Source organism: Phocoena sinus, chromosome 10 (assembly GCF_008692025.1).
Source record: "Phocoena sinus isolate mPhoSin1 chromosome 10, mPhoSin1.pri, whole genome shotgun sequence".
Taxonomy (NCBI): Eukaryota; Metazoa; Chordata; class Mammalia; order Artiodactyla; family Phocoenidae; genus Phocoena; species Phocoena sinus.
In genome coordinates this window covers 39,724,064-39,737,836 of record NC_045772.1, presented here as the reverse complement: position 1 = coordinate 39,737,836, position 13,773 = coordinate 39,724,064, and the positions used below count along the sequence as shown (strand labels likewise).

General features: G+C 37.4%; 1 protein-coding gene across 1 annotated transcript in view; it reads left to right on the top strand.

Annotated features, from left to right (window-relative positions):
* Positions 1-13,773, top strand: part of SYT1 (synaptotagmin 1) — a 431,119-nt gene that overhangs the window by 231,404 nt on the left and 185,942 nt on the right. Inside the window, 1 exon segment of the mRNA XM_032647220.1 lies at positions 3,562-3,744. Within this exon segment, the coding sequence (XP_032503111.1) occupies positions 3,579-3,744 (166 nt within the window). The 5' untranslated portion in view covers positions 3,562-3,578.

The window sequence follows — 13,773 nt, the reverse complement described above, 5'->3', positions numbered from 1 at the left end:
GGGTCATAGTCCAAAACTTCTTCAAAAAACCCACTATTTTATTAGATTTTAGTCTCATAGCGTACAAGTCCCTTATACTAGTAGCTAGGACACCTAGGTTCAAATCTCAACTCCACTAATTACTGCTATCTGTCTTTGAACCAATTGCATAACTTCTGTATGCCTTAGTCTCCTCACCTGTAAAATGGGTGCTAATTATACCTCTCTCATGAGAATGGTGTGAGAACTCTATGATTTCATATATCTCAGCCACTTAGCAGATCCTCAATAACTGTTGGCTGTTTTTTATCAAGACTTGAGTAGAACATAAATTTTTTTACTAAATAAACAAACAATGCCACCTGCACTAAAGTACGTAAGAGAGTATAAAGTCATCACATTAGTCAGGACTGAATAACTAGCTAGTTTTTCCACCTGCAAAATGATGCTTCTTGATAAGCATCTTATTTCCATAAATATGCATTTTCGAGAGCCATGTAACTGTTCTTAGTTTTGTTATTTACAAACACTATCTCTCAAAATATAAAGGAATGAAAATAAATTCAGCAATTGGTCTTTCTTTGTCAGTATATTAGATCCTTAATTGCCCATTATCTCTTTATAATTTGTGAAAGACCTTCCTTTAATTTCACAGTGGTATACATTAAGTCAAAGAAGCACTGTCTGTATATTTCTTACATAATCTTTTCTTGATTTTTAAAACAATCAGAAATGGTAGGGATAATATCATTGGCTAGTAAGTTCCAAGTTTATAGATTTTGCCTTTTTTGATAAAACACCTTGCAAGCTGTACCTTATGTCTGAGGAGGATTCTTTCTGGAAATTACAGAAACATTCTTTGCTTCCTTCACAACAACAACAAATACTACGCAAGCTTCAAGCGCCTCTTCTAAATGTTGACTCTCTTTAATAAAAGCCTTATTTTTCCCAAAGCCTTTTAGATCATTCAACTTACATATACAAATGTTTTATATATATGCCAAAATAAACTTGGAAAATTTGAAAATATTTCACAATCCAAGAGAAAGGACCCAAACATCTCCGGCACAAAAGCTATAAACAACTGTGTAGCCAGTTGGAGGGAGCAGCCGAACGCCAGGCTCATCCCAGCAATGATATCCCACTTCCAGAACATGACGGAAATTGAGCTGAAACAGACAATATACCTTTAATTTAAGGATGACACTGTTGTATTTAGCTATTCTATTTAGCACGATCGTTTCCTTTAAATCCCACAGCAAACCATAATTCCTCAACTATCCTGTGGAGATAAGTAATGATAATCACATCTGGTGATTCTCATAGCAGAGGAACAAATTCATTTTTTAATACACACAGATATTTTATGCATATGTATGTGTTTGTGAGTGTGTAACTGTAGTCTTGCTAAGTCACATGAAATATGAGTGAAGGCATCATCAATATCGATAGCTTCACCTAGGTTGTGCGAACAGTACTCCAGATTTTTGCAGGGAGACAAGAGCCAACGCTAAACAGAATCAGAAAATCAGGGAAAGCTTCTGGAAAGTGACCCTGAGTTAGAAAAAATAAAATGTTTTCACAGTCTGAGCTGCCAAATGCTATTAGGGAGGGATAGATCAATCAATCGATTGATTAATCAATAGAAGGAACAAACTTGCATGCCAGACGTTGTGCTAAATTCTTTGCATGGATTAAAACCTTACATAGTTGGTATGATTACTCTCCTTTTACAAATGAAGAAACTCAAGAACAGAGAAGCCCTGAACCCCTATCTGTCTCATTCTACCCCTTAGGATTGTATTAGTGGCTACTATTGAAAAATTCAAGGCTTTGAAAAGAGAACTAATCTATTATAAAATTTGATTATCTATGTATCGCAGCCTCATCCTTGATCTCCTTTCAGGAGACCCAAAGTCTCTAGATTTTGATTAAGATTTTAATAAATCCCATACATTTGAGATCATTCTACTTTCACTAAATATGTAAGTAGGCGTAATTAATGCACAGAAGGTTTGAATTCTATAAAAATCCTTTATCTGCTTGCTCATTATTTCCATTTCTTTGCAACTCAGAAGGGCTTTATGGGTCCATCAACTTTCCTGCTGAGACTGTGAAGTTAGGCCCAGGCCTATTTGTATTTATCTAATTCTGCCCCAAATCATGTCCACTCTCACCAGCACAGTCTGAAAACTTACATCACACAGTAAAAGTATTTAAGTCCAGAATACGTTTAGATTGGAGAATATGACTTCATTTGTACCCCTTTAGAAGACCTCCCTTACGTTTATACAGCACTTCACAGGTACTAAGAAAAATCTAGGCAGGGCAGGTTTTGAGTCTTCATGTTTCAAAAGATGTATTAATTAAGAAGTTTAATGCCTTGTCAAACTTCATTTAGCTAGTGAAGAAAACTAGAACTGTTTTCTGTATTCAAGGCTAAGATTTTTTCACTGACTACCTTAAGGATTCATTTTTTTTTAATATTTTGAAGATAACATTTTAAATAATTGAATAAATTTAACAATTTATATTATTAATTATATAATTCAATAATATAATCAAACTAAATAAACTGAAGTAATTAAAGTCATGTTTTATCATCAGCACCTTAGTCTATATAGTCAATCATGCCACATTTACAGTGGCTTCAAAACTTCAGCGTAAGCTGGGACAAAGTGAGAGAGTGGCATGGACACATATACACTACCAAATGTAAAATAGATAGCTAGTGGGAAGCAGCCGCGTAGCACAGGGAGATCAGCTTGGTGCTTTGTGACCACCTGGAGAGGTGGGATAGGGAGGGTGGGAGGGAGGGAGGCACAAGAGGGAAGAGATATGGGAACATATGTATATGTATAACTGATTCACTTTGTTATAAAGCAGAAACTAACACACCATTGTAAAGCAATTATGCTCCAATAAAGAATTAAAAAAAAAAAATTCACCCAGCAAGACAAGTGAATTATTGATCATAGTATTATCTACAGTAAATGTCAAAAAAAAATAACTGGGCAGAAAGCATGCTATCAATAAATGAGATTCAAGAACTAATTTCTGTATAACATTCAGGAATCTTAGAGTATCAGTGTTAAAATAGTATTCTTTACACCCATTTTAAAATTTACTAACATTTTGAATGTGCTACCTTTTATAATTTATCAACACTTCCAATATAAATATTTGGTCTCTCCTTTTCGGAAACGCAAAACATTTAGAGTATAGAGCATGTATGTTGTCAGCAATTGTTTCATGGACATTTCAGTAGGATATGGGTTAAAAAGTTAAATCTATATAGCAAGTAATTGCCTGTATAAGTAACTAATAGATTTGACAGTTTCATTTTACTGTTAGGAGAAAATGCTTTCAATAACTATGTCTGGTCTTACCTTCTGGGGAAGAACCTTCTCTGTGGTTGCATAAATATTTCATGAACCAACATAAAGTAATATGCTAATGACAGGCTATTTACCCAGAGAGCAGATGTGCCCTCTGATGTTTTCTCATCTCTAGAATAGATCTGATGTGGGGTCAGTTAAACCATTTTGAATTGTTCTTTTTTTTGCTTCCCTCCCCTCACAGTTTCACCTGAACCTAAAATGGTGAGCGAGAGTCACCATGAGGCCCTGGCAGCCCCGCCAATCACCACTGCTGCGACTGTTCTACCAAATAATGCCACAGAGCCAGCCAGTCCCGGGGAAGGAAAGGAGGATGGCTTTTCTAAGCTGAAGGAAAAGTTTATGAATGAGTTGCATAAAATTCCATGTGAGTATTGTAGATTGTTACTTGAGTAAAAATAAATGGTTGAAAATCAACGTACCCATTGGGAGGAAAAGAATTCCTCTTAACCTAAGCGTACATTTGATTTTTTTATTATTGGAATGGTAGTATTCCAAAAATAAAATGGAATATTCTTGGAAATGGAATATTCTTCTTAAGGATTTAAATATACTTAATAAATGAAAATCCAATTTATAAAAAAAACTATCTTGTGTTGAACGTAGGTGGGCTCTTTTTTTAATCTTCTTCAATGTCTCTTTCTCCAGAGAATGTTAACGTTTTATGTGTTGTGTATTTTAGATTTGTATTGATGAAATCATTCCATTGTAAAGATTATTCCTAAGCAATAGCTAAAATGTACTTTCCCATTATTACAAGTTTGGTTTTCTTTCACTCATCTGTTAAGATTTCAAAAGCTTTTGCACACTTTTTAACATTTTCTTTGTTGTCATTGGGAAAGAAACAATAACCTGGACCGAAGTTTATTTGTGTGGGTATAGCACTAAGTCCAACCAGCGCCATTTAATTTAAATCATAAACTACAGGTTTGTCTTTTTTCTTCAGAGATGAACATTTACTATGCGCTAGACACTTCTCTAGGTTCTGGGGAAGTAAGTTTTGGCCCTCACAAAGCTTTTATTCTAGTGGGGGAAAAGAAATAATCAGTAAGGAGGCAAATGTTTATGGTACATCATGAAATGGTGAATAATATAAGGAAACAGAAGGAGAGTAAGTGGGAAAGGGAAGGGGGTAGAGGATAAAAGGTTATTATTTTTTAGGATTATCTGAGCTGATTTCCTTTGTAAGGAAACCTGGAGGAAGTAGGGAAGAAAGTTCTAAAGCCTGTGTTATACAAAGGCCCTTAGGCAAGAATCTGTCTGGAATGGCAAGGAGCTCAGCGTGCCTTCGGTAGAATAACACAAGGTAGAGAATGGCAGAAGACAAACCTGAGGCCCTGTTATATGGAGCCTAGTGAATTGTTCCAAGGAAGCTGGGTTTTACTCCGAGTGAAATAAAATGGCTTCGCAACATTCTGAGCAGAGGTATCCCATGATCTGACATAGGTTTTTCTTAAAAATCACTCTTGCTGTTGTGTTGAAAATGTGCTTAGAGGGGCAAGGACAGAAGATAAAGCAGGCTGTTGCGATCATCTAGATGAGAGATTTACCAGAGTTATAAGAGTTATCCTATAAGGACATTGAGAAACTAAATGAAAACTACAGGGAATCAATTTCTTATCCTCCCAGGAATTAACAACTTGTTCATCTGTTTGTCCACCTTTAACAAATCCAAGTGCATCTGAGAGACACTCTTAGCTCAGTTGTCAGTAATTTCCATTCCCAGCATGAAGCTCCATAACCTAGGGAAGATGGAGATGGTCCAATAGAGCGATTCCCTAGGATGGAAAACACAGGCTCTCAGGTTCTCTTCCTTGCTCTGCTGCTGAGCTGATGGACTGATTTGGGTATCTTTTGATATGACTTTGAAGTCATAACTACAGGGCAAAAGCCAAATGCATCTGTCATGGGGGCAAACTCTCACTTGAATATTTTATCGAAATGCTTGCTCTAAAAGAAATGTGTTAGAGGGAAGCAGAGATAGAAAAGAACACCACCAAATCAAACGCGTATTCTGCCTTGTCTTCAACACCATTTCCTTCTCTGGAAGAGTAAACAATATGGGAAGCAATGGCAGTGAGATTTAATGTTCCCCGTGTATCCACACACCCATTCTCTCATCTCCTTTAGGCTTTCACCCAATAGCATCTTCTTAATCAGGACTTCCCCAACCATGCTATTTAAAACTCTAACCCGTTTACCCCACCCAATCTTTGCCAGCATTTCCTGTCCTCTCCCTTGCTCTCCCTTGCTTTATTTCTCACTGTATTACTTAGCACCATCTGAAATGCTATGTATTTTATTATCTGTTGTTCAGTTGCTCTGGCTCTCTCCAAAATAATGTAACCTCTATGAGTGCAAGAAGTTGGGTCTGTTCTATGCATACTTTCATCCCTGGTGATCCTTAATATATACGGGGCACTCGATATCTATTTGTTGAGTGAATTAATGAATGAATCAATGTTGATTTAACTTATATCCTGAACCACCCACTCTTAGATTTTCAGGCCTTAAGATGCTGAAAATTTAAAGCATACGAAAAAATTTAAACAACAACATCCTACTGTATGGCATAGGGAACTATATTCAATACCCTGTGATAAACCATAATGGAAAGGAATATGAAAAAGAATGTATAAATATGTATAACTGAATCACTTTGCTGTACAGCAGAAATTAACACAACATTGCAAATCAACTACAATAAATTTTTTTAATTTAGTTTCTAACACCAAAGAAAGCATCATTTCAATGCTTGACTGTGTCATTCACATTGAAAAAACAAGTTGTTTCCATATTTATAGTCATAACTCCATCATTTAGCCTTCTCCACTTAGTGCCAGCTATTACTTTATACTTTCCTCCCTGTGTATCAGCAGGAAAAGAATCAGCTGGGAAAAAATATCTATGCAACTCTCCCTTCTTTTTTTTCTTTCCCTTGGCTAATCTTATTTCTTTCCTTCTTCCCAAGCCACTATCCCATTCCTGTGTTTCTTTCTTGGGCACTGAGAATTAGACCAGGAAGTCAGCCTTCCTCCATGGAGATCTGCTTTTGACCAGCAACCTAAAATAATAGAATGTCAGAGGATCTAGGTAACACCTCTAGAAATATTATGTTGCTGGCTCTCTCCTTGATTTAATGGGAAGAAACAACTGAGATACCTAAAATTTTTAAACGGTTTGGTAAATAAGTTTAGGAAAACTAAATACAGCCATGCAGGCTTATGATAAATATTGTAACGGCATATTTTACACTTTCATTTTAATCCATCACAATTTTTACTGCCCGTGTAATTGAAATTTCTACTGGGATTTATACACAGAGAGCAACACTCAACAGAAATGAAACAGATCCCTAAATCAAATTCCTTTAGGAGCGTATGTTATATAACGGTTATCACTTTTGACTTGGCATAATACGGTGATGCTAATGACAGGTAACAAATTAGAATATTAATTGATTTCCGTCTCTGAACTAAATCTTGGCTCTCTGGCAGATGTGTTTTTTTTGCAAAATTGATAGCAAACAGCTTTAGTCTGTCACTTGAAATTCCCACTTGTGAAAAGAGAGGTGTCACAATGGCAAGGAGTGTGCATGTCATTAGTTGGGTAATCTGCAGAGTCCAGCACGGAGCATATTCAAACCAAATTGCCTGATGATATCATCCACAACACCACAGGGGTTTCAAATAAAAAAAGGAAAAGGAAACGGTAAATGCTGAGCATTTTTATCTTTCAGTTCGTTCTGCACACTGTTATCTAAATGAAGCAGACAAGGTTTTTCAGAATGTTTCTTTATTTTGCAACTTTGATTTTAATATGACTAGGGCCGTGGTTGGTTTGTACAGCATGAACTTGTGTCATCCAAATAGCTGTGATTAAGGTTTTGATATTCATGAGCTTCTTGAAGTAAAGTGCAACTTTCCTGAAGCACAGCAGAAAACCAAATAGCCGGAACTTGACTTTGAGTCTAGAATAAGAGCAAGTGGGCTAAGGGTAGTTATGTGATTTGCACAGAAATACTATTGGATAGACAGTTTAAACAGGGATTAAAAACACAAGCTTTGGTTACAGACTGCATGGGTTCAGATCTTAGCTCTGCTACATCCCAGCTCTGTTAGCATCCTAACTCCCTAACTCTTGGGAGTTATTTCATCTTTCTGCGCTTCAGTTTCTGCTGGTATAAAATGGGGGTTAAAAATAATATCTCCATCATCGGGTAGTTGGGTAAAGGCATCAATGCATAGGAAGTGCTTAGAGTGTCTGGCACAGAGTAAGCATCCTATAAGTGTTAGCTATTATTAGAGTCTAGTTGTCATTTTTAACAAGTGTATTTCTCTTTCAGAAAAGCCCTCTATTCAGGTCAGACACCCAAATTGAGAAAATTCCAGAAACTTTGCAGCCAAATATTCAAGCATTGCCTTCTTTAAACACGTTCCAAGGATGCCTGTTCTAGGAAAGACAGATTCCTTCTTGGTGTTTCCTCTTCCCATCACGTCTAATTTTCTTTTTTTCCTTTGTAATTTCATTTTCTTACTCCCTCGTTCCTTTTAGCCTACAGGTATGCTCAAAAAAGTCCACATATTTGCAAGTGCCTAGTGAAATTCTATGCATCGTAGGTGATTCAGAAATGTCAGTTTCCTTCTTTCATGCTCTAAGATTTTCTTCTTCCTTTACCTCCTCCATCGCCCACCATTCTCACTTCCTCCTTCGTATCTACATCAAACTGATTGGAAACCATAACCTAGATCCTGACATCTATTTCTTCAACTTCCATTAACAACTCAGCTTCTTCTGCTCTGATCTGCATTGTCAAGTACTATTAAAAGGGTCACCAGGTACTTCCTTTTGCACAATTATGAGGGTGATTGTCAACCTTCATTTGGTCAGATATTTCTGTGTCGTCATTATGACCAGCGGTCATCATCTGAAAGATCTTGATTTCCAGGAGTCTACTCTCATTTCCTCCTCTTGCTTCCTTCCCTCCTTATTCTCTTTCATTGACTGGTCCTCCCTTTTCATTATCTTTCCTTCCCTGAAGTGGTAGACGTCATGGTTTCCAGGGTTCCATTTTTAATCCTGTTGCAATCTTATTCTCCATGCTTTCCCTGGACCATCTCGTTCCCCTGGCTATTCAGATAGGAAATCTCACTATTATCCTTGTCTCCCTCATCTATTGCACCTCCAATTCCATACCCGCATTCATTTAAGTCCTGTGAAATCTCCTCCTAAAAAACCTCTCAAAACAGCCAGCACTTTGCTCTTCTCTCTTCCTGGATTCCCTTACCCAATTAACCCTGACACGTTCTTTTTTTTTTTTTTTTTTTTTAAATCACTCAACCAGTTCAGACGTTACCATTTAGATGAGAAGTTGCCTCATTTCCCAAAGCAGAATTGTTTGAGTCATCCTCCAGCCTTCAAAGCTCTTCATTAAAATCTTTGTCTTGGTTACCTTGTTTTGTTTGGTTATATCTGTCTTTCTCACTGAAATGTAAACTCTTCAGAGGCAGGGCCAATTTCTTACACACATTCGCATCCCCAGTGCCCAATTTGAAAGTATCTGCCACCGTGCTAGAAACTATACTATAGGTATTACCATATTACAAATATTAACATTACACCAAATACTGTGCTTCTTGTGCCATGCTTGGAGAAACTATGATCTAGAAAGCAATAGTTTTCAAACATTTTAGCCAAGGATCCCTTTGTTCAAATAAAATATTATACGGAAACCTATGTACAGCAAGTCAGAGCTGCCTTGGTGAGTAAACGCATCTTCCTCACTCACCCTCCCAAGGTTTATTAGCAGCTACAAAGACACCTGGCTGTATGGAACACAGTTTGAAGGCAGTGGCCTCAACAAGTGGTAGATATATCAATGTTATCCCTCACAGCAATAACCAGTGAAACTCAACAACCAGTAGTGATATAATTGGTTAAATATGGCATAAGCAAATATTCATCCATGAGGAAAAATGCAGTCTAGTAACTTTGTTTTCCCTCATGGGGCTGCAGAATGAATATGATGCTACTGCCATGTGTTAGTGTCAAGAACACAATGTTAATTCAAGAAGATAATTTCAAGAAACGTAGGAAGAGAACCCTTAGGAACATACAGTAATACATAGCATGTGGAGAACAATAATCATTGTAGCGATTGCCAGTGTTCATTGAGCACTTAGCGTGGGCTGTGCATTCTGTGAAATCAGCCTCCATTCTGCCCTGTAAAATCTCTACTAGGTGTGAATAATTATTCTCCCCATTTTACAGATAAGAGAGCTGAGCCTAGTAAGGCACACATGGTGCAGGTTGTAGGTGCAGGGCCGTGTCAGGAACATTTTTGCAGTTTTTTTTTGCCTTCACAAAATAGCACAAAGACTGCAAATCACCTCCACTGTTGCTTATCTCCACTGACTTGAAACTCTTAGGGCTCTATGTGCCTGTTCAGAGATACCGGTTGGTATTTGATGTTCATCTCTTGTTATTTGTTTTACTAAGTGAATACTTGGAATACAAGTTTAGTACTAATTCAGAGTTTCTCCTTGGCTTGAAAGGCAAGTGTTTATTCACTTTATGCTTCTGCATTTCTTTTATTGGACTCACTCTAACAGATTGTCATGTGAATAAATAATCCATTACTACCTAAGTACTAAGAGTTAGATTCTGTTGCATTGTATAGATGAACTCCTCAAATATCATCCACTGACTCAGCTTCTGCTCTCCTCTGTTGACTCTGTACTTCTCACACTTCAGAAAAGCACTGGCTAAAATGTTAAGTGAAATTTTTCATCGTTAACCTCTACTAAATTGAAATATCTATGAGAAAAAAGCCAATGCTGGTGAGTGTTATTTTCAGAGCAAGTGCTTTGCAATATTGAGTTACTTCATCAGTGCAATGCTGAAGGAATCTACTTGGAACAAGGACACTTAGACATAAGGGTTGCAGTTCACAGCACAATGTAATGATTCATGCTTACACTCAGTAAATGGTTTCGTTTATTTATATCATTTTTCAAGTTTACCTCTGATTCAAAATGTAGGAAATGCATACGTGTATATGTAAATACAATGTGAATTCAATGTGTGTGTGTATTGAGTTACCATGAAAAACTTAATCCTAGGGCAGAAAGTCAGTTTGGTTCTTAAAATTTTGAGTTGGCACTGCCCCTTATAGGATATTATGAATATTCATTGGGCCGTTTTTATTGTGCTGATAAATGAGCATGAGGGGCAGCTACTGGCATTTAGAGGCCCTGGGCCCGGGAACCTACACATCTTCCAACGTGTCAGACAGTTTCGCACAATGAAAAGTTGTTCCACATCCTGCACAAATTTCACAATCTCCCTGGGATGTGCATATGGAAGGAGCCCCTGTTTATAATTATCTGAACCTAGAATGACTTGACATAAAATGTTAAAGTGTTTTCTGCGTGGCTCTGATATAAATTGAATATTCTAGCTTTTATTCTAATGTTTTCCTAACCTCTGAACTTTCACTTGCTCCTGACTTCTCGCAAATCTTCTGTCTTATTTCATTAATTCCAAACATCCCTTTTAGCGGTTGCAAGCGTTTGATTACTTCATCGTGTCTTCTAGTAAAGTTCTGTCTGAAGATTTTTACAGTGAACTGCGAATTATTTCATTACAAATTACTTTATTATTTCTCCTATATTATAGTTAGCACATTTTATTCATTTGTAAAATTTATGTGGGTATGTTGTATTATCTATTATTTACTCTGAGTAAAAGGATTGTTATAAAATATTCATTATACTACTGATTTTAAAGAGCAAGTGTGTAATCTGACTATCAACACCCTATATTCAACGTATAAACCTAACAAAATTATAGGCTACGGATGCTGTATTTCAGGAAGGTTGTTTAAATGTGTCCTTGAATTTTGTTTCCCTCTTGGAAGCCTATTATGCAGAAAATTCCCCCAAGAAATTCATGCCTTTAAAATTAATTAGTGTTGTGAGATTTTATAAGCCTCCAAAGCATGGGTAATACAGAGTAACAGTAAGCACATTAAGCCACCCAGTGAAGTTAAGATCTCAGCGAAGTTTCTAAACCTTATTTAGCTACATTCTATTAGCATTTCAAAGATATTAAGTAAACACACCTAAGAAAAATAAGGCGAGTGAACAATATTTTGGACATATATTAAAAATAGCTCAGGAGGGCTTCCCTGGTGGCGCAGTGGTTGAGAGTCCGCCTGCCGATGCGGGGGACACGGGTTCGTGCCCCGGTCCCGGAAGATCCCACATGCTGCGGAGCGGCTGGGCCCGTGACCCATGGCCGCTGAGCCTGCGCGTCCGGAGCCTGTGCTCCGCAACGGGAGAGACCACAACAGTGAGAGAGAGGCCCGCGTACCGCAAAAAAAAAAAAAAAAAGCTCAGGAATCACCTTGCTGAAATACTGTACCAATAGATAAATACATTTAAAAATAATTTTAAACATCTATTTCTCACCACATAGCAGTTGCACGTCAAAATACAGGCTACATTTTCACTCAGGGAAGTCTGACTATAAATGCAAATCTATAAAAAAAAAAACAGCAAAAGGAAAGAAGCTGAGAGACTGCTGTTTTCTCCTATTCTAATGACTATGTAGATTTTTTATTGCACTGCTGACCTGTCAGGTTTGTGCCAGTTTCTATTAAATTAGATAAAGAATTTAGAAGCGGAAACCAGAGGGAAATTATGCGATGTGCCATTATCTTTTTAGCACTCGTCTTAATTTTTCTTTGTTTTGATTTTCATTTCTGAGAATACTATAATAAAGAGATTTGAACTTGTTTTCTTCTCAGTCCACATGCCTCCTCACTCTGCCTTTTAAGTGAACTTAGATAACTTTGAAATAAAGATTAAGAAGATATTGGCCCAGGGCTTCCCTGGTGGCGCAGTGGTTGAGAGTCCGCCTGCCGATGCAGGGGACATGGGTTTGTGCCCCGGGCCGGGAGGATCCCACATGCCGCGGAGCGGCTGGGCCCGTGAGCCATGGCCACTGAGCCTGTGCAAGATATTGGCCCATTTAAAAGTTTCCTCACCAAGCAACACTTTCATTGAAACCACTGTCCTGGAGGAAACTCAACATCACTTCAACCCTCTGCCTTTTTCTCTTTCAAGCTTTTTACATACATACAAGTTTTTTTTAAAGGCAACAGTAAGCTACAAATAATAGAAATATATTTGACTAACAATTATGCCATTTATGGAAAGGAGTGTGTACCTGTCCACAAAAACTTAGAAAAGAGCCAGGATTTCATGGTAATAAACTTTAATTGATAGAGTTACCTGGTTCAATGCCTTGCAAGTAAAATTTTATTGCAATAATTGTTTTTCATAAGGATTTGGATCAGATTCTTTAAAATCAGTAAACTATTGCAGTAGATTAAAAACACTGCTGTTATATAAATATTACCCCCTAAATTCTTCTGTACACTTCAGTAGCCTTAAGTTTTAAGACTTTGACCATAATTCTAAATTAGTCACTCAGAGGCTCTGGCCCAGTATTAGTTATTAACCCGCAGTAGGGGAGCATTGTTTGCTACAGTAAAAGGCCAGAGGGTGAGCTCTGGAGTTGTTCTGCCTTGGTTCAAAGTCCCAATTCTGCCATTACCACTACATGACCTTGGGCAAATCATTTAATCTCTCTGTAAAATGAGGATAATAATAGTACTTACCTCTGGGAAGGTGTGAGCAGTGAAGTATTAATACACATAAAGTGCTTTAAACATTGTCTGGAAGAGAACATGGGCCATTTTCAAAATTCATAAACTCCTAATGCCTATTTCTATAGCTCCTACTGTGTGCTAGGCTGAGTATGCCATGCTTAGGAACTAAACTAAAGCACATCATTTTAACTTGTTTCTGGCTTCAGTAGCATTACAGGCTCAGAATCTTTCTACCAGAAGGACCTCTAAATTAAACTGTCTCAGCAAGACATCAACAGTATTGTAAGATATGATACGAGTTTTGCATACATTCCAGTCTCATCTGCAATTATTCACCCTCACACGGTTTGTCTCGTCAATACAGAGACTCCTAGAGATACTGAATGTACTATGCACATTGTCCCATGCTTCCAGGTCTTTGCACAGACTCTATCCTCTGCCTGAAATTGCTTGCTGGCCACTGCTTGTCTAGCTGGACTACTTTTAGTTACGCCTAAGGACGCAACTCTTTTTTAAAGGTCTTCCTGTCCTCATGCTACCAATCCCATAATCTAATATTCATCAGCAATTCTCCCTCTGTCATAAGTCTGTGCTTTACATATGTTCATAATTTTTACTTTCTATTTTACTTTTGTGTTTTCTCTCTTAATATGAACCAGTCTGCGTGAGATCAGAACACTGTCTTTTCATCTCTGTGTCTCCAACCTCAGCACAAAACTT